We start from the raw sequence: 18,135 nt of genomic DNA on the forward strand, positions 1-18,135 counted from the left end.
TTTTATTTATTTATTCATGAGAGACACAGAGAGAGAGAGAGAGGTAGAGACATGGGCAGAGGGAGAAGCAGGATCCCTGCAGGGAGCCCAATGTGGAATTCAATCCCAGGACCCTGGGATCACGACCTAAGCCAAAGGCAGACACTCAACCACTGAGCCACCCAGGTGCCCCCAACCATTACTCTCTATAGAGTACCCCTCATTTACTTCCTTAATATCAGTAATCACAACCTGTAATTATTCACATGTTCACTTTTAAGAAAGACAGCCCCTGACAACTGAGAATTGGCCTGATCCTACCAGCTAAGCCATGATGCTCAACTTGAACATAGCCTCACAGAACATAAATGTCAGCTGTTACTATGACTGTCACGAAGACAAAGTTCAAAACCTTCTCTAAGCACAAAGACAAGGTCATCATGCAAACCATAAATATTAAACAGCCCCCTCTCTGCTAAAATGAATGAGGGCTCTTTTTGACCAACTGCACTTTTAGCCAGGTTTCATTCCTCCCTCCTATTTTTTTTTAAAGATTTTATTTATTCATTCATTCATGAGAATACACAGAGAGGAGAGAGAGAGAGGCAGAGACACAGGCAGAGGGAGAAGCAGGCTCCATGCATGGAGCCCAACATGGGACTCGATCCCGGGTCTCCAGGATCACACCCTGGGCTGAAGGCAAGGCCAAACCACTGAGGCACCTGGGCTGCCCCATTCCTCTCTCCTTCTAGATGAGATTAAGATGTGCATTCACAATTGTCTTCACTTCCTGAGAGCACCCAACGCAGACCAATTTCATTTCCTTGAACCTTTCCCCCAAATCACCTAGCAGAAACCCTAAACCTGTCATTTCTAACTTAGTGAGATAACCTTCAGAATTAATAAATCCAATTGCTTGACTAAGTGTGTTCCTGGTGGTCTTTGGCCGGAGGGCATTGATACTTTTAGTGTTATTCTCTATTGCATCTCCAAATTTTACCAGAGAGCAGCCAATAAAGGATGTTCATCCTAAAAATCCAGGTGCTTGAATAGAGTACCTTTCCAAGCTTCAGTGGCAGCTAGGACTAGTTATGGCCAGTGGCATAAAGTTGAGCTGTTAGCTTTAAAGAAATTTCCTCCAAGGGGATCCCTCAGTTGCTCAGTGGTTTGGCACCTGCCTTTGGCCCAGGGCGCGATCCTGGGGTCCCAGGATCAAGTCTCACGTCGGGCTCCCAGCATGGAGCCTGCTTCTCCCTCTGCCTGTGTCTCTGCCTCTCTCTCCCTGTGTCTCTCATGAATAAATAAAATCTTAAAAAAAAAAAAAAAAAGATTTTAAGGCCCATACTGAGGACTGGAACATGGTTAAGTTAGCTTATCCACTTCCCAAACCATGAATAGGAGGATCTGACCCCAGTAATTGTGGAGCTGAAATCTGAAGGGAGGGGTTCTGAATACCCAAGGACCTTGTGATAGCATTATGCCTCGTGCTGTCTACCTCCTGAGTTGTGAGAAATAAGCTTTTATTTTGCTTTAGGACTAACTTTGGTTTCCATTACAACTGAACTTAAAAGCTAATATGGAGGGATCCCTGGGTGGCGCAGCGGTTTGGCGCCTGCCTTTGGCCCATGGCGCGATCCTGGAGACCCAGGATCGAATCCCACGTCGGGCTCCTGGTGCATGGAGCCTGCTTCTCCCTCTGCCTATGTCTCTGCCTCTCTCTCTGTGACTATCATAAATAAATAAAAATTAAAAAAAAAAAAAAAAAAAAGCTAATATGGGGCAGCTCGGGGCGGGGGGGGGGGGGGCGGGTGGCTCAGCAGTTTAGCACTGCCTTTGGCCTGGGGCTTGATCCTGGAGACCTGGGATCAAGTCCCACCTTGGGCTCCCTGCGTGGAGACTGCTCCTCCCTCTGCCTATGTCTCTGCCTCTCTCTCCTTGTGTCTCTCATGAATAAATAAAATCTTTTAAAAAAGCAAAAAAAGAAAGCTGATAAACCATTGTAGTAGGTACTTAATATTTAGTGAACGTTTCCATGCTCATGGTTTAACTACCTATATTGTAAAACACTCAAATATGCAGAAGACATTTATGACACCAGTTTTACTGTGAATACTAAACCTGTATATCCAACTTCCCTTTTACTCTCTTCTGAGGTTTGTTTTTTTTTTTTAAATTTTATTTATTCATGAGCGACACAGAGGGAGAAGCAGGCTCCCTGCAGGGAGCCCAATGTGGGACTGGATCCCAGGATGCTGGGATCACACCTAGTCAAGGGCAGACGCTCAGCCACTGAGCCACCCAGGCGTCCCTCTTCTGAGGTCTTAAAAGGCAGCTCAGACTCATTACAAGAATAAATTCATAGCATTGTCTGTTTCCTTTCTATTTCTTTTTAAATGGTAGTTATGCGGGCCAGTATTACCCTGAGAAACCTAAAATATTCTCATTTTGATCTTTTCATGTCTACTTTTCTCCCATTCCACCACCTACGACTATACCATCATAACTCACCTGGACTACGGAAGATACCTTGCAAGGCACTTCCAAGCCTGGCCAGCTCCATATTAGAGTCCATCTTCTTGAAAAACAAAATCTAATCCATGATAGTGAATGGCCTAAGACACTTCAGGTCTTTGGTAATAAAAGAGACCCAAGTCTTTATTTCTGCAAGGCCATGAGTGGTCTAGCTCCTCTTTCTTCTGCCTCATGTTCTACTTTTCCCATCTCTTAGCAAACACCTTTGCTTGGCTTTTGCTCTCCTACTCAGGCCTCCTGCTTGTCCTTCAGAGCTTGTCTCATGTCACCTTCCCAGTCTCCCTTTATTACATACTCCCTTTTCATTATATCTCACTTTTGACAGGTGTGGCCTTATGCATATTCATGATTTTTTGATAAACGTGTCTCTCCTATGGATTTAAATTCACTGGCTTTGGCTCTGTTCTTTCTAGTGCCTAGTATATTGTCAAGCCCACAGTCTACAAATATTTGTTCAAGGACTGTTTTGTCATTACACTCTATAAACATCAAACCTATAAACATAGATAGAATATTTAAATATTACTCCACAGATACTTGGCCTTTCCTTTCTCCTATAAAACCTTACCTGTGAATGTAACGCAGCCTGGTATATTTGATGCTTATAGATTAATGGGACCTCACTGGTTCCTTCAGACTGAAAGAAACGTAAGCTTTTTCCTATGAACAAATGGAAGAATAAAGCGACTCCAACAAGAACAGCCTCATCTGCACCTCCAGAGATGACTGGAACACAGGGATTGAGGAAAATGCTTGTTTCCACTGCATTTATTACTAATATAAAAAATGTTTAAAAGAAAAAAAAAATTCATTCTCAGTTCTCCAACGGCTCTCATCCTTCCCTCTTGCCCACACAACTCCTGACCCATTTCCTCAGGGCCAGTGCAAAACCGAACCTGTTCACTGCCGTTTTCACAGAAAACAACCAGTGCCAGGGATGTAGGGAAGAAGGTTAGACGAGAGCAACAGTACCGTCCAGGTTCCACCCAAGGGTAGGCCAGGTGGAGATTCACAGAATTCAGACGAAAGGGCTGGTGGCCTCACAATGACATACTCTAACTAAAGTGGGCTGGAGAGGAGATAGGATAGCCCGTAAGAGGCTTTAGAGGACATCTCATGGGCTTGTGTCAAACCCCAAAAAACCAACACCAGGAGAATAGGGAGACCAGGGAGGCAGTCTTGCAGAAAGTTTCACAATTCTCCCATGTTGGGAGGTGTGGAAAATCTAGAGGGCATCAAGAGCCTCACTCATTTTGGCAGAAAAACTTACTCTAGTGTTGGGAAGTCACAATGATGCCACGGACACTGAGAAAGGCTACGTACGAGGGGATGCACAGTTTCACAAAGCACAGTGATCACAGACGAGTGGTGGGGATCATGCTACTGACGCAGGATCTACAAAATCCAAAAGCAGGGAGAGTGGCCTTTCAGGGAATAACTCTGCACCAGTCATCCGTACTTGACCCCAGGTCAACCTGGTGAGTTTCACAGAGCAACTGGCAACTTTGGGGGTAGGGTTTGTCACATAAAAAGGACTTAAAACAAGCAGCTAGAAGAAGGGAATGGCAGGAAACTGCTCCAGGGCTCTTAGGAATCGAGGGCAGTGCCGAGGGCTGGGTGGACAGATAGATGCACAAGAAACAGCACCAAAGAGGTTTCCTGTTCAGCAGTCAATCGGCGAAGGGGAAGAGGATCCAGGAGGCAGTTGAAGAGAGCAAAGGTGGGGTCCTGAAGGCGAGTCTCTGGAGGCTGAATCGGAAGAAAGCCCACACGCTGGGCACCAGTGATGAAACAAAACTCTGGACCCCAAATGGGGGAGGTGAGAGATGGGGGTGGGTGTAACAGCCTCACAGTAGCCGTCACAGGGCCACAGGGAAATATATGGCCGCTAGGTCAGAGGGCTCCTTCCAGCCTGGATGGGAAGGCACAGTCTCACAGAGGAGGTCCATTGACGCCTGGGTGGTAGAAGGCACAGAGGTCCTCATATCGACAGTGGCCCTTTTTGGCAAAGTGTCGGCAGACGGGGCGGTTGGATTTGTCTGTGAACAAGTGAAAATTGAGCAGTTTAAAATGCAAGACAGAAAACAAATATAACAAAAAGGAGAGAGAGGGCAGTCAAATTTTTCTACTCCCCACCATTTCCATACGTTTTAGAATGGTAGTCATTTTCCTGGGAGAAAAACACATTCAGGGCTACTCCTACTTCAAAAGGACAAAGCAGCCTGGGTGGCTTAGTGGTTTAGCACCACCTTCAGCCCAAGGTGTGATCCTGGAGACCCGGGATCAAGTCCCACGTCAGGCTCCCTGCATGGAGCCTGCTTCTCCCTGTGCCTGTGTCTCTGCCTCTCTCTCTATGTCTCTCATGAATAAATATATAAAATCTTTAAAACAAACAAACAAACAAAAACAGGACAAAGGACAGCCTAAAAGAGAAGAGTCACAGGCATTCTGGGAGTGATGGGTATTAAATATGTACAGGCATCAAAAAAAAAGAACCTCACCTTCCATAACTTGGGGGCCATCCTTGGGCGGGCAGGTATTTTTGATAAGAGACCAACTTTTGAGCCTTCGGGGATTTCTCTGCTCTTTGTGAAAGCCTCCTCTGGAAGGACCCCCATGGCCTGGTCCAGGAAAAGGAGGTTCAGTATTGGCCCCCCACCAGCCACGACCATATGGGCCGCACCTGGGGCCCAGGCCTCCCCGGATTGGGCCTCTGCCCCTGGGAGGAGGTGGGAGGCTCAGCAGTGGTGGAATCATTGGTCCCCTTGATCCTGGAGGACCTCTGTGAAGAGCTGGAGAGAAAGAAAGAAAAAGAAAGACATGGAAAGGTGATCAGTGGCCAGCTTAATCCTCATAAGGAAGCCCTGTGTTTTTGTTTACTTTTTTGAGGTACGGTATACATACAGAAAAATACACCAATTTTAAGTGTGCAACTTGATTACCATCAAAGTAAACACACCTGTGTTTTTAACCACCCAGGTGAAGGGATAGAGCCTTCTTAGCACTCAGAAGTCCTCCCCCCCCTTTGTGCCCCTCCTCCCCCACTATGCCTTCCCCCCCCTCCCCAAAGTAACCACTATCCTGACTTCTAGCACCATAGGTTAATTTTTGCCTGTTTTTGAACTTCGCATAAATGGAATCATACAGTCTGCATTCTTTTCTGTCTGGCTCCTTTCGCTCAACACCGTGTTTGTGAGATTCATCCAGGTTGCCTGTAGCAGGAGTTCGTTCATTTTCATTGCAGTGTAGTATCCCATTGCATGCACACACAACAACTTATTTATCCATTCTACTGATGGTGGACATGTGGGTGGATTCCAGTTTGGGGCTATAACGAAAAATGCTGCTATGAACATTTTTATACATGTCTTTGTTACACATATGTATGCATTTCTGTTGAGTATAAACCTAGTAAAAGTATTGTTGGGTCCTAGGAGATATGTATGCTAAAGTTTAATGAAGTCCAACTCTTTTTCAAAGTGGATGTACCAATTTACGTTCCCACTGGCAATTGTTCCACAGCCTTGACAACACTTAGTATTGTCAATTTTTTTTTCATTTTTGCCATTCTGGGGAGTGTTGTTGTTGTTTTTTAATTGTGGTGGAACATGTAAAATTTGCTGTCTTTTTTTGTTTTTAGAGCAATCTCTATGCCCAATACGGGGCTCCATCTCACAACCTTGAGATCAAGAGTCACATGGTCTATGGACTAAGCAAACCAGGCACCTAAGATTTGCCATGTTTCAGTAGTGTTAAGTAAATTCTCATTGTTGTGAAAAGATTTTTACAACTTTTCCATCTTACAAAACTGAAACTCTATAGCTACTAAACAACTCTCTTTTCCCCTCTCCACTCAGCTCCTAGTAACTACCATTCTACTGTTTCTATGAATTTGACTACTTTAGATACCTCACAAGTAGAATCATACAACATTTGTCTTTTTGTGACTGGCCTGTTTCATTTAGCCAGATGGCCTACAGGTTCTACCATGTTGTAGTATGTGACAGGATTCCCTTCCTCTTGGGGGCTGAATAATATTCCGTTGTATGAATATACTGAATTTTATTCATCTGTCAATGGACATTTGGGATGCTTCCAGCTCTTGGCTCTTGTAAATAGTGCTGCTATGAATATGCGTGTGCAAATATCTCTTCAAGACCCAGCTTTCCATTTTTTTGGATATATACCCAGAAGTGGGAATGCTGGATCATGTGGTAGTCCTATTTCAAAATTTTTTTTTTTTGAGGAAACTCCAGTGTTTTCCATAGAAATGTACCATTTTACAATCTCACCAACAGTGCACAAGCATCTTAACTTTGAAGTGTTATGTTTTTATCTTGAGATTATTTAACAACTAATGACATTGAGTTCTTGTTCACATGTTCTTGGTCACTTAGATCTCAGTTTTTGAGAGACAACTGTTCTGGTCCGTTGTCCATTTTTCTAACAAGCTGTCTAAAAGAGTTCTATATATATTCTAGATATGAGCTCTTTATTGGTTGTGTTTATTGCAAATATCTGCTATTCTATTAATTTCTTAACGGTGTGACTGGATTAATAAAAGTTTAATGTAGTTCAGTTTATCCATCTTTCCTTTATGGTTAGTGTGTTTCTTGTCTAAGAATTCTTATCCCTTCTAAGACCATGAAAATATTTTTCTTTACCTTTAACCCTTAGATCTACGGTTCACTCTGAGTTGATGTTTACATATGGTACGAATAGGTCAGATTTCATCTCCCCACATATCCAATTAACCAACATCATTTACTGAAACGACCACTATTTCAGCTCCATCTTCATCATAAATGACGTATCTATGTATGTGTAGACCTGATACTGGACTTTTTTTCAGGGCTATTTGCTTATATGTCTGCTGTTGTGCCAATACCACACCATAATAACTACTATAGCCTTACAATAAATCATGATAGTCAAGTAAGTCCTCCTACCTCAAGACTGTATTTGCAGTCTCTTAGCCTGATCCTTTCCATGTCCACATAATAACATAGAATGTTTATTTCCATTATGGGGATCGTCACTGGGAATGCACTGAATCTATAGATCAATTTGATTATAAGTGTCATTTTTGCAATATTGAGCTTTCCAACCTGTGAATATACAACATCTTTCTATCCATTTACGTACAGAATCCCTGATCTTTTGGTTTTAAGTTCTTACTGGGTTTTAGTCCCCCCCCCCTTCTCCAGGACCTAATCAAAGAATCAGAGCCCCCTTGTCCTCACCTGACTTGGGATCACCAGGCTTTCCATTGGCCATGGGGGGAGGGCCCAGAAGGCTAGGTGGTCCTAAGAGTAGACATAAAAATATAGTCACCAGAATGGACTACAGGTACTGGTAAAACCCTGTTATGTTTTTCTACTACTCATTCCTTAATCCGATCAGTAATGGCAGATATATTCTCAGTAGCGTTACAAATTCTCAGCCCATCTGCCTGCTCTTTCCTTTGCAAAGCCTTTTTGAAGTTCGCAAAAAACAAAACAAAACAAGGAGACTCAAGCAAGAAGGATACTACGGGAAGGGTATCTTACAGCTTTCTCTTTCCCTTACATAGTTGCCATTCAAAACATCCCAGGTGATTCCAGAGGTAATCCAATCCCTCTCTTTAACTGTTGGCCAATCGGAATGATCCTCCGCACTCCCCGCCTCAGAGTAGTTTAGAGAAGGCCGCACTTCCACCTTCCTTGGGCCCAAGTCTGGTCACAAATTGTTATCCTAAATCATTGCAATCTGCGATCTCTGTAGGGTGCCCTCTCCCTTGCTGTTCTGCGGCTGCGCGCATGAGCTTTTTATGCTACCCCCCCCCCCCCCCCGCCTTCTTCAGAAAGGTTACAGGAGGATAGAAGTTGAGGGATCAAGGAAGAGAACTCGCTCAGGGCTCCACTGGGGACAGCCTCCTAGCCCCGCCCCAGCGCCCCTTCTCCTTCCGTTAGAACCCCCTCCCCCGCACCTTTTCAGACCCTAACCCCTCAGCTAGACCAGCTGACAGGCATGTGCACAGCCCTCCCGGGCTCCTCACCGATGGGACTCCCATCCTCCTCGTCTCCAGTCTCCCCCCGCTCTGGCAGCGGGGGCTGTTGCGGTGGCGGCGGCTGCTGCTGATTCTGCTTCTTTCGTTTGGGCATCGTGGTTGCGGCAATGGCTGCAGCGGGATTTGGAGGGCAGTGAGGAAGGGGCACGCTGGGATTCTGTTTCCGCTTCCGGGGAGTGGAAGGAGAGGCTGAGACTCCCGCCCTTTCACTTCCGGAAGGCTCCCGGGAGCTTTTGTGCCGCTCATTCTTGATGTCTCCGTCGGTCTCTGCCAGGCACAGAGACAGTCCCAAGCCTTCTTCTTGCTGCGTTCCTATAAATGCTTAAAAAAAAATTCCTCTCTTCTCCGCTCGCTGAAAAAAAAAAAAAAACCCACAACCGGCTCCTCATAGTATGCCATAGAGTCGACCGGCTCTCGGGCCAGAAAGCCTGAGAACGCTGTCGCACCTTAAGATCGCCACATCCGGTCCCGGTTACCATGGTAGCAGCGGCAGGCACGACTTCGCACCCTCTGACCTCTCTCCCAAAGTCCTTGTCCCACCTGGGTTGCCTTCCTCGCCCGCGCATGCCTTTATGATCTGTAAAGCTGCTCATCATCGCTCCCACAAGGAATCTGGGCCCCAGCAAGGTGGCGCCCAGAACTCTTCAGACCGCTACCCGCCCCTCAAGACGTCTGGCACTGCCCTCAGTGTAGACCAGCAAGTCGACTTCATTCCCCGGAGGCGCAGTCCAGTCTTTCCACTAAGGTCCAACCTGGTGGCGGGGTAAATTAGCTTCGGCGCACCCACGCCCCTCTCTGTCCCAGACGGTAGACCGGCCCTCCGCGCCCCCGCCCCCTCCAGGTGAGTGATAGGTTCCCTCAGCGCGCAAGGTGATGACACACGCCCCCCCTCCTCCGAGAGCGACTTGGTAGCGTCCGTGACGAAGTCCGCTCGATCCTCCCACGCGCGCCTCCTTGCTCGCCGCCGCTGCGCCCTCTTGATGCCAGTGAGTCTCAGGTGCGGAGAGTCCGGCCCGCTGCGTCCTTTCGCCTCGCTCCCAGAAGGAAGCGGCGGTGTTGCCTTCGCCTTCCACCCAGGCCGCAGGCGAACTCGGCCGGCCCGCCCGTGACGTCACCGCCTGGCCCCGCCCCCTCCTGGGTCCCAGGCCCCTGCGGCGGGGGTTGCCCGGGGGGGTGGGGGGGAGTCCGTTGAGGCGGCAGGATCTCGGTGGAGGGTGGGCCAGGGGACTGGTCCAGACCATGCCGAGAAAGAAGCCCTTCAGCGTGAAGCAGAAGAAGAAGCAGTTGCAGGACAAGCGGGAGCGGAAGCGAGGTCAGTGCGGGCGCGAGGGGAGGGGGCGGAGCCCGACTCCCCGCCTCGGGAAGGAGGGGTGTGCCCCCTGGCCCGTGCGGGGCGGGCGGGCCCGGCGGTGGCCGCGCGCCCACGCCCGCGGGGCCCGGTCGAGGGGCTTCTCTCAGCCCGGCCTCCCCGGAAGGAACGAAGGAGGACGGAGAATGGGGGCGGGGAATCCCTCCCGCTCGGACAGGGCGTCGTTCCCGCAGAACCCTGCAGAAGGAATGACTCCCCCACGCGCATCCTTTGGGGTCTTGGGAAGGATGGTGGGAGGATGGCCTCGAAAGGAATGGGGTGGTGGTGGGGAAGCCAGCTGGACCGGGGACGGGGTCTCGAGCTCCTTGGAGCCGGCCGGTATCGGCGTCACTGCCTCCTCCCCGCAGGGCTCCAAGATGGGCTGCGATCCAGCTCCAACAGCCGCAGCGGGAGCCGGGAGCGGCGGGAAGAGCAGACCGACACCTCGGACGGAGAGTCCATGACCCACCATATCCGCAGGCTCAACCAACAGCCTTCCCAGGGGCTGGGCCCTCGGGGCTACGATGCGAACCGGTGAGAGCGGGCGGGGGCGGGAGCGCCGGCGCCGGCCGGGTGTTCCCCGCCCGCCTGGAGACAAGCGTGTTGGGGAGAAGGTGGCTGCTACCAGTGGGCGAGTGGGTCTGGGATGCCGCGGCTCCGAGGCAGCTGGGCCCACGGGACGGGCCACAGGCCTCCCTTCCGGAGGGGCTGCAGAGAGTTCTTGGCCCTCAGAAGGGCGAGGCTTGGGACAGAGACTCGAGGGAGGGCCCGACAGAAAGGTGACTTGAACAACTCTGGAGAGAAAGCTCTGCGAAGATGTCTGCCCGGAGGGGGCTTTATGGGCACGGGATTGCAAGAGATGCTGCGGTCCCTGTCCCATTAGATACCGGCTGCATTTCGAGCGAGACAGCCGGGAGGAGGTGGAAAGGAGGAAGAGAGCAGCCCGAGAGCAAGTGCTACAGCCTGTCAGTGCTGAGCTGCTGGAACTGGATATCCGAGAGGTCTATCAGCTTGGCTCAGGTAAGAGCTCAACACCTGGATATTTGGGAGAGGCAGTGTGCTCCGGGAAGGAGCTGGGATGAGCTGTGACCAATGAGAGATCTGGGTGCCGCCACTGCTGAGCCCTGAAACCATTCTCAGACTTACTCGGGCTTTTTCCTAACCTTCCAGTCCTGGACTTTCCCCGTCGTCCTCCTTGGAGCTATGAGATGTCCAAAGAGCAGCTAATGAGCCAGGAGGAACGGAGCTTCCAGGAGTATCTTGGGAAGATTCATGGGGCTTACTCCTCTGAGAAACTCAGCTACTTTGAACATAATCTGGAGGTGAGAATGGAGTGGGGCCAGGAGTGGGGCATAGCAACCCCTTGGTCAAGTTGTTCTGGGATCAGGCAGGAGACGGATTTGGGTCTTCGGTACTCTTCCACTGAACTTGTCTTTTCAGACGTGGAGGCAGTTGTGGCGCGTGTTGGAGATGTCTGACATTGTCTTGCTTATCACTGATATCCGACATCCGGTGAGTACTGGGGATGAGGATGACAAGGGGTATGAAGGAGGAAGATTCTTCTGGGGTAAAGGCCAGAGGCAGAAGTTGAGAAATGGAAAGGTGTTTTTCCTTTTTAGTCATACCTACCTCATACTGACGTCTGTGATCAGGAACTCAGTCCTTTATTCATCAGTGTCACAGCTTGTCACTCCTGCTCTGGTTAACTGACTTTTTTCTTTACTTCCTTTGATAAAAATCTGTATATCCCATTTTCATTCCACCACAGCTAGACCGATAGGAAGTTCCAATGTGGAGTGCCACGGGATTCTGTGAAGGCAGCTGGGGGCTCTTCCCTGCCCCACCACAATAGTCGCTGTAGAGCGCAACCCTACTTGGAATGCTAGGACAGTGGTTAAGGCTCTGGGATCAGCTACTGGACAACCTTTGTGTTAATTTGGCTATACAACTTCACTGCTGTCCTCCATTGGGAGACAGAGAGGTCTGTGGGGACATTTAGTTAGCGATAATCATGCTTCAGATAAACCTCATCGGCTATAATACTGCCACTGCACAGAGCTTGTGGGGACATTTAGGTTGTAAGTTCTTAACAGCATGTATACACACGCACTCTTGCGCGTACTCACGAACATGTGTTTGCTTGTGTGCACTCACACAGCCACACATAAGCATCACAAACATGCAGACATGTGCACGCCCATACATGCATGTGTATATGCATAGATAGTTATGTGCATACAAAAACAGGTATTAAGTTTTATGCCAGCTCCCACCCCATGCCTGACCCCAACCTTCATGCTAGTTTGCTAGGTGCAACTATTTGCTTGTCTTGTTTTGGGCTCATTTTCATCCCTAATCAGGACCTGTAAGAAGTCCCCCAGAGACAAATGCACAGGTATTGCTTACTGCTACTTTATCTTCCTAGTTCAGTTTTGCTGATTTACTGTTTTGCCCCCAAATCTGCTACCATCAGAGTCTTGTCTCTGAGTCGTCCCTGGTGAGTGGGGAGCTGGAAGCAGAGAACTCTGGGTTGACCTCTCATTGCTCCCTCCTCTCACTAATCCTGCCTCAGGTTGTGAATTTCCCGCCAGCACTTTATGAGTACGTGACTGGAGAACTTGGGTTGGCCTTGGTCTTGGTCCTGAACAAGGTGGATCTAGCCCCACCAGCTCTCGTGGTTGCCTGGAAGCATTATTTTCATCAACACTATCCTCAACTCCACATAGTCCTTTTTACCTCTTTCCCTCGGGACCCCCGCACCCCACAGGACCCTAGTAGCGGTGAGTAGGCAATGAGGAAGGCAGCATGGGAAGGGTGGGGTGACAAGGGACAACAGGGAGAACAGAGAGGCTTGTTGACAAAGGAGTCCCTGATCTCAGGCCTAAGGGTGGTGGGTGAGATGGGGTGTATAAGCCCACATGCTAACACTTTTGTACTCTATACTCTCAGTGTTGAAGAAGAGTCGGAGGCGGGGGAGAGGATGGACTCGGGCCCTGGGGCCAGAGCAGTTGCTGAGAGCCTGTGAAGCCATCACTGCAGGGAAAGGTATATACCTCTTGGAGGGGAGCGGTGGGAGGATATGGGGGAGGACATGACTCCCAAGGCCTGGAGTCCTTTTGCTTACCTTCCCTGAAGTCAGTCCCTTCTATTATGATTGTAGGCGAGCGACCAGGAGGAGGTATAGAAGAGGGAGCAGATTAACTTGGTGGAATCAAAGGTAGCAAGTAGGCAGGAGCCCCCGTGGTCTGTTGCCTTCAGTCTTCCTAGTATTTTTCCGAAACTCAAAAGTTCACGTGATTTCTAGGTGGGGTCAAGTGAAGGCCGGGGAGAATCTGTCCTGTAGGCTGGCACTCTCCAACTCCAGAGGGTGCCAGTTGCATTAGCTGTGCAGTGCATAGTCTGTGCAATCATCTGTGATGGCCCTGGGGAGAGAATCTTCATCATCTTCTCCTTCCTTGAACAGTGGACTTAAGCAGCTGGCGGGAGAAGATTGCTCGAGATGTGGCTGGGGCCACCTGGGGAAATGGCTCTGGGGAGGAGGAGGAGGAAGAGGATGGGCCTGCAGTGCTGGTGGAGCAGCAGACTGACTCAGCAATGGAGCCAACCGGCCCGACCCAGGAGCACTACAAAGACGGGGTGGTGACCATCGGCTGTGTGGGTAAGGATGCGGTGGCCCATGCATGGCAGTCTCTGAGGTACATAGTTTCACTATTTGGAAAAGGAGAGTGTTGGCAATAGTGGAAGGTTCCTGGCACCCTTGACTTAATTTCCACCTTTTCCTAGTTATTTACCCACCCTGAGTCTTAGTTATTTTGATTTTTAGAATGAGGATGCTGATACCTAATTAGAAGAAAGGACGTAAGGAATGAAGACAATAGCACAGGGAGGGCCTAATAATGCTTATCAAATAGTGTTATTAGTAATAATCACGATTGTTAAAATTGAAATTTACATGGTGCTTACCAGGTATCAGGCACCAGGCATCATTCTTTTTTTTTTTTTTTTTTTTTTTTTGCCAGGCATCATTCTAAATGACATAAATCTTAACTGTTTCTTTGATGGTAATCAATCTGTAATAGAGGAATCGTTAAGTCCTAGCAGGAGCTTAGTTACCATCAATATCTTCCTGAGTCTTATCTTTATAAGTTTGTTGTCAAGAAGAATCTACCCTGAATTAAAAGAGCCTTGTCTCTGCTCTTCGTGAAGAAAGGAATGTATAATTAGGGCCCAGGGCCCCTTTCCTTTGTGCGTGGGAGAGTTAAGAAGTGAAGTGGGCAAAAAAAAAAAAAGAAGAAGAAGTGAAGTGGGCAAAGTTGTGTTATCTGAAGTGATAAGGGAACCAAATTAAGGAATAGAGTAGTTAGTTGGGCTCCTGGGAAACATTCCTGACTTACCTTTCAGTCTTATTTTTGTCCTGGAAACAACCTACCTGACTGCTGACAAATGGCGCCCTTTCCAGTCCTTTCTTCCTGGTTCTCTCTTGCCAAGGTGGGAGGTGGGAGGTGTGGGATGGGTGGAGATGGGGCATCCACTCTTTCAGGCCTCTGTAGTAACCTTTCTGTGTTCAAAGTGATATAGGGAGAGCATTTTTTTTTTTAATTTTTTATTTATTTATGATAGTCACACACACACAGAGAGGTAGGCAGAGACATAGGCAGAGGGAGAAGCAGGCTCCATGCACCGGGAGCCCGACGTGGGATTCGATCCCGGATCTTCAGGATCGCGCCCTGGGCCAAAGGCAGGCGCTAAACCGCTGCACCACCCAGGGATCCCCTTTTTTTTTTTTTTTTTTTTAATTAGGAGAGCATTTTCTTTTAAAGATTTTATTTATTTATTCATAAGAGACAGAGAGGCAGACAGAGGGAGAAGCAGGCTCCATGCAGGGAGCCCGAGTCCCGATGGGACTCCAGGATCATGCCCTGGGGTGGAAGGCAGACAACCGCTGAGCCACTCAAGTGTCCCATAGGAGAACATTTTCTGTGGCACAGGCAGTCCTGAGTTTAGATATTGGCAAATATTTGTTATGTGCCAGGTGCTGTTTACAAGGGCAGGTTATGCTGCCATGAAAGTGGCAGAAAAGTCCCTATTCTCAAGAGTTTATTGCCTTGGAAGTAAACTAATTCTTGAATTTTAAATCATATTATTTAGGGGCAATGAAAGGGAGTAGAGAGTGACCCAGAGAGGAGGGTTCTCATGGGAAGCCCCCTGTGAGAAGAGCCTGGAATGTTGAGAAGAAGTTGCCATTTGGAGATACGGGAAAAGGGCCTTCCAGGCCAAGGGATCGGTAAATGAGATCTCAATGTAGGAACAAACTTGGTGATTGTGGGACAAGCCAGAGTGTCAGAGCATTGGGAGATGGGAGCCATGGGCGGGGGGTAAGATTGAGGAGAAGGACAGGACTTGGGAGTTCAAGGTCTGTGAAAGGGGGTGGCTGTAGAGCCGGGTCATGGTGTCTTGGTTGGTATAGAAAGGAAGTGAGGACATGAGTCCAGTATGGAGTAGTTGTCCTAACGAGAGGCAGGGTCAAAGAGCAATCATAATCGAAGAACAGAAAAAGTGAGCTGGGATGTCACAGCAGAGAGTGATGCTTGTGGTTGAGATTTTGGAGGTGTGAAGTGACAAGATCCAGAGTATGACCAAGGCAGTGGGTAGTTGAGGAAATAACCTTCGGAAGACGGATGCTGGCACTGGGAGGCCCAAGTGCTTAACAGGCCACCTGTGCGGATACTAAGGTCCCCCAGAGTGACGGAGGTGTCATGAAGAGAATGTCAATAAGCCCCAAGGATTTCCAGTCTTCTCCCTGGAGAAGTTGCAATGATTGTGAGCTGCATGTCTACATATTGGGCATTTAATATACTGCAGGCACTGAACCACGCAATCCTATTTGTTTTTCATTTAATATGGACCACTCTGAGCTTGAAGGTATGTGCACTTGTGAAATGAGGAAACAGAGGCTCAGAAAGTGAAGTAAATTGCCTTGAGGTTATAGAGTTGATAAGTGAAGAGGCCAGGATTCAATCATGGCAGCCCAGAGTCTGATTTGAAACTTGCAAGGTTATACTACTTCCGTAACATCTGTGCCTTACTTCCCTTTTTATCAATAGCTATAGCACTGCATCCTGCCTCACAGAGTAGGGATCTGTCCACTATTAAGTTTTTTGCCTTCCTTAGGTTTCCCTAATGTGGGCAAGTCCTCACTGATCAACGGGCTGGTGGGTAGGAAGGTTGTGAGTGTCTCCAGAACCCCCGGCCACACCCGATACTTTCAGACCTACTTTCTCACCCCCTCTGTGAAGCTCTGTGATTGCCCTGGACTCATATTCCCATCCCTTCTGCCCAGGCAGTTACAGGTATGAGGGCAGAGGGGGCAGGGAGGGAAAGAAGGCAGGAGGCCAGGAACAGACTGAGCATTCTTGTTTCCCCTCAGGTTCTGGCAGGGATCTACCCCATTGCCCAAATCCAGGAGCCGTACACCGCTGTGGGCTACCTGGCCTCTCGAATCCCTGTGCAGGTCCTGCTCCACCTGCGCCACCCAGAGGCCAAGGATCCCTCAGCAGAACACCCCTGGTGTGCCTGGGACATCTGTGAAGGTGGGCTCCGTGTGCCTGGCTTCTCCCCTTCCCTTTTACCCTGCCCTATCTCCTCTCCTCTCCAGAGGTTCTGCCATTGATGAAGTACCTGGCTACTCGTGCCTGGATTTCTGTCGTGGGGCCAGCAAGATCAGTGGCCTGGGATGTTCTGGAGAAAACTGGAAAGACTTTGTTATGGGAACAGAGTGGTGATGACAAGGCTTTAACGGTTTCTCTCCCTGCTATTCTTTTCTCTCTCCAGCCTGGGCAGAGAAGCGTGGTTATAAGACAGCTAAGGCAGCCCGGAACGATGTGTACAGAGCAGCCAATAGCCTCCTACGACTGGCACTGGATGGCCGCCTCAGCCTGTGTTTTCATCCCCCGGGCTACAGTGAACAGAAAGGTCAGAGAGCCAGAGTTCTTATGCTATAATATAGGCAAAAGGGTGTGGGCTCTGCGGCCACACAGAATGAGGGTCAGACCTGGATCCTGTACCTGCCAGCCAGAGAGTAGAGTTAACATATGCAGAGCTTGTGTTCAGTGCTTAGCACATAGGAGTTGGAATGAATGAATGAATGCCAGCAGCTGCAAAACCGATGTTAGTGTTAGTCTTTGCCTCTTCTCATCTTTCTTTGGCTTTAGTTACTGCTTAAAACTTTTCTCCATTCTTTTCTTGTTTTGTTCCCCAGGCACTTGGGAGTCCCATCCAGAGACCACAGAGCTGGTGGTTTTGCAGGGCAGGGTGGGGCCAGCAGGTGACGAGGAGGAGGAAGAAGAAGAAGAGCTGAGCAGCTCCTGTGAGGAGGAGGGAGAGGAGGACCGGGATGCAGATGAGGAGGGGGAAGGGGATGAGGACACCCCAACTTCAGCTGCAGGAGCCAGCCTGGCTGCCCGAAATCCTTATGCCCTACTGGGTGAGGACGAGTGCTGAGTCCCTACCCTGTGCCACCTGCTCCACCCAGTATCTCTGCTTTTGGACTGACCTGGGGGTACCTCCCCTCTGCCGCCCCAATTGTGAATAAAGATTGTCTGCTTTGTAGCCCCTTCCCCGGATGGACTGAGGTGAGAACAGGTGAGAGCGGCTGCTTTAGGCCAACAGCTCTGGGAAGCTTTTCTCCTCTTTTCCCTTCTTGCCTTGTGCATTCTCTTTGGGAAGGAAGAGTTCTCTTAGGGGTTAATTCACTGGGTGCTAAGGCCCCAGAGTCCACTTTCTGCTAATTCTCCCACTCTGCACCTTATGAATCCCATTATCATCATGGAACATGGGGAGGGGAGGTCACTTCAGGCTTTGAGGCCTGGTCGAAATCCAGCCCTCATGCAGCTGGTGCCATTCCTTCTCTCTCAGATTTGAGCAGCAGCCTCATGTTGCCCCCTGCTGCTAGATCTGAGTCTACTAGCTCTTTGGAGCTTTTTGGAGTAGAAGTGGTAAGAGGTGTGATGAGCTATTGTCTCTGCATGAGCGTTTTATAGGATTTATTCAAATTCAACAAATACTTACTGAGGGCTGACTATCTGGATTTCTGCTTTTAAACACTGAGCATATAAAAATGTGTGGACAGTGCCTGACCTAAATGTGCAGCCTGGCCATGATTAACACCCCATTCTCAGGCATCCAAGTTTTTGGATTAAGAAGGGTGTGTGATGTTCTCCAAATCTTT

The 18,135-nt window shown here is 48.9% G+C and overlaps 2 protein-coding genes across 3 annotated transcripts; one reads left to right on the forward strand and one right to left on the reverse strand.

Moving 5' to 3' along the window:
* Positions 1-3,264: 3,264 nt before the first annotated feature.
* On the reverse strand, positions 3,265-8,850 carry PRR3 (proline rich 3). Of its 2 annotated transcripts, XM_041760048.1 has the most exons (5): positions 8,549-8,850; positions 7,755-7,817; positions 5,657-5,839; positions 5,013-5,303; positions 3,265-4,550 (listed from the first exon to the last, which is right to left on the reverse strand). In XM_041760048.1, the coding sequence occupies exons 1-5, from the start codon at positions 8,652-8,654 to the stop codon at positions 4,444-4,446; spliced, it is 750 nt and encodes a 249-aa protein (XP_041615982.1). In that variant the 5' UTR covers positions 8,655-8,850; the 3' UTR covers positions 3,265-4,443. The 2 variants fall into 2 exon arrangements, with proteins under 2 accessions (XP_041615982.1, XP_041615990.1); XM_041760056.1 differs by lacking the exon at positions 5,657-5,839 and having other exon boundaries at positions 8,549-8,823.
* Positions 8,851-9,393: 543 nt separating this feature from the next.
* Positions 9,394-17,516, forward strand: GNL1 (G protein nucleolar 1 (putative)). The gene is made up of 12 exons (XM_041760040.1): positions 9,394-9,872; positions 10,277-10,442; positions 10,792-10,928; positions 11,079-11,230; positions 11,349-11,420; positions 12,481-12,688; positions 12,858-12,953; positions 13,372-13,566; positions 16,080-16,258; positions 16,336-16,498; positions 16,740-16,880; positions 17,167-17,516. The coding sequence occupies exons 1-12, from the start codon at positions 9,800-9,802 to the stop codon at positions 17,406-17,408; spliced, it is 1,824 nt and encodes a 607-aa protein (XP_041615974.1). The 5' UTR covers positions 9,394-9,799; the 3' UTR covers positions 17,409-17,516.
* Positions 17,517-18,135: the final 619 nt, after the last annotated feature.

This window comes from Vulpes lagopus, chromosome 1 (assembly GCF_018345385.1).
Source record: "Vulpes lagopus strain Blue_001 chromosome 1, ASM1834538v1, whole genome shotgun sequence".
NCBI classification, from domain to species: Eukaryota; Metazoa; Chordata; class Mammalia; order Carnivora; family Canidae; genus Vulpes; species Vulpes lagopus.

Coding starts and splice junctions, on each gene's coding strand:
- GNL1 (XM_041760040.1), top strand. CDS start 9,800: ATGCCGAGAAAGAAGCCCTTCAGCGTGAAGCAGAAGAAGAAGCAGTTG. Junction 10,929..11,078: donor GGTCTATCAGCTTGGCTCAG/GTAAGAGCTCAA, acceptor CTAACCTTCCAG/TCCTGGACTTTCCCCGTCGT. Junction 11,421..12,480: donor TCACTGATATCCGACATCCG/GTGAGTACTGGG, acceptor ATCCTGCCTCAG/GTTGTGAATTTCCCGCCAGC.
- PRR3 (XM_041760048.1), bottom strand. CDS start 8,654: ATGCCCAAACGAAAGAAGCAGAATCAGCAGCAGCCGCCGCCACCGCAA. Junction 5,304..5,656: donor GACAGAAAAGAATGCAGACT/GTATGATTCCAT, acceptor CTTTCTCTCCAG/CTCTTCACAGAGGTCCTCCA. Junction 4,551..5,012: donor TGGCCCCCAAGTTATGGAAG/GTGAGGTTCTTT, acceptor ACTTGTTCACAG/ACAAATCCAACCGCCCCGTC.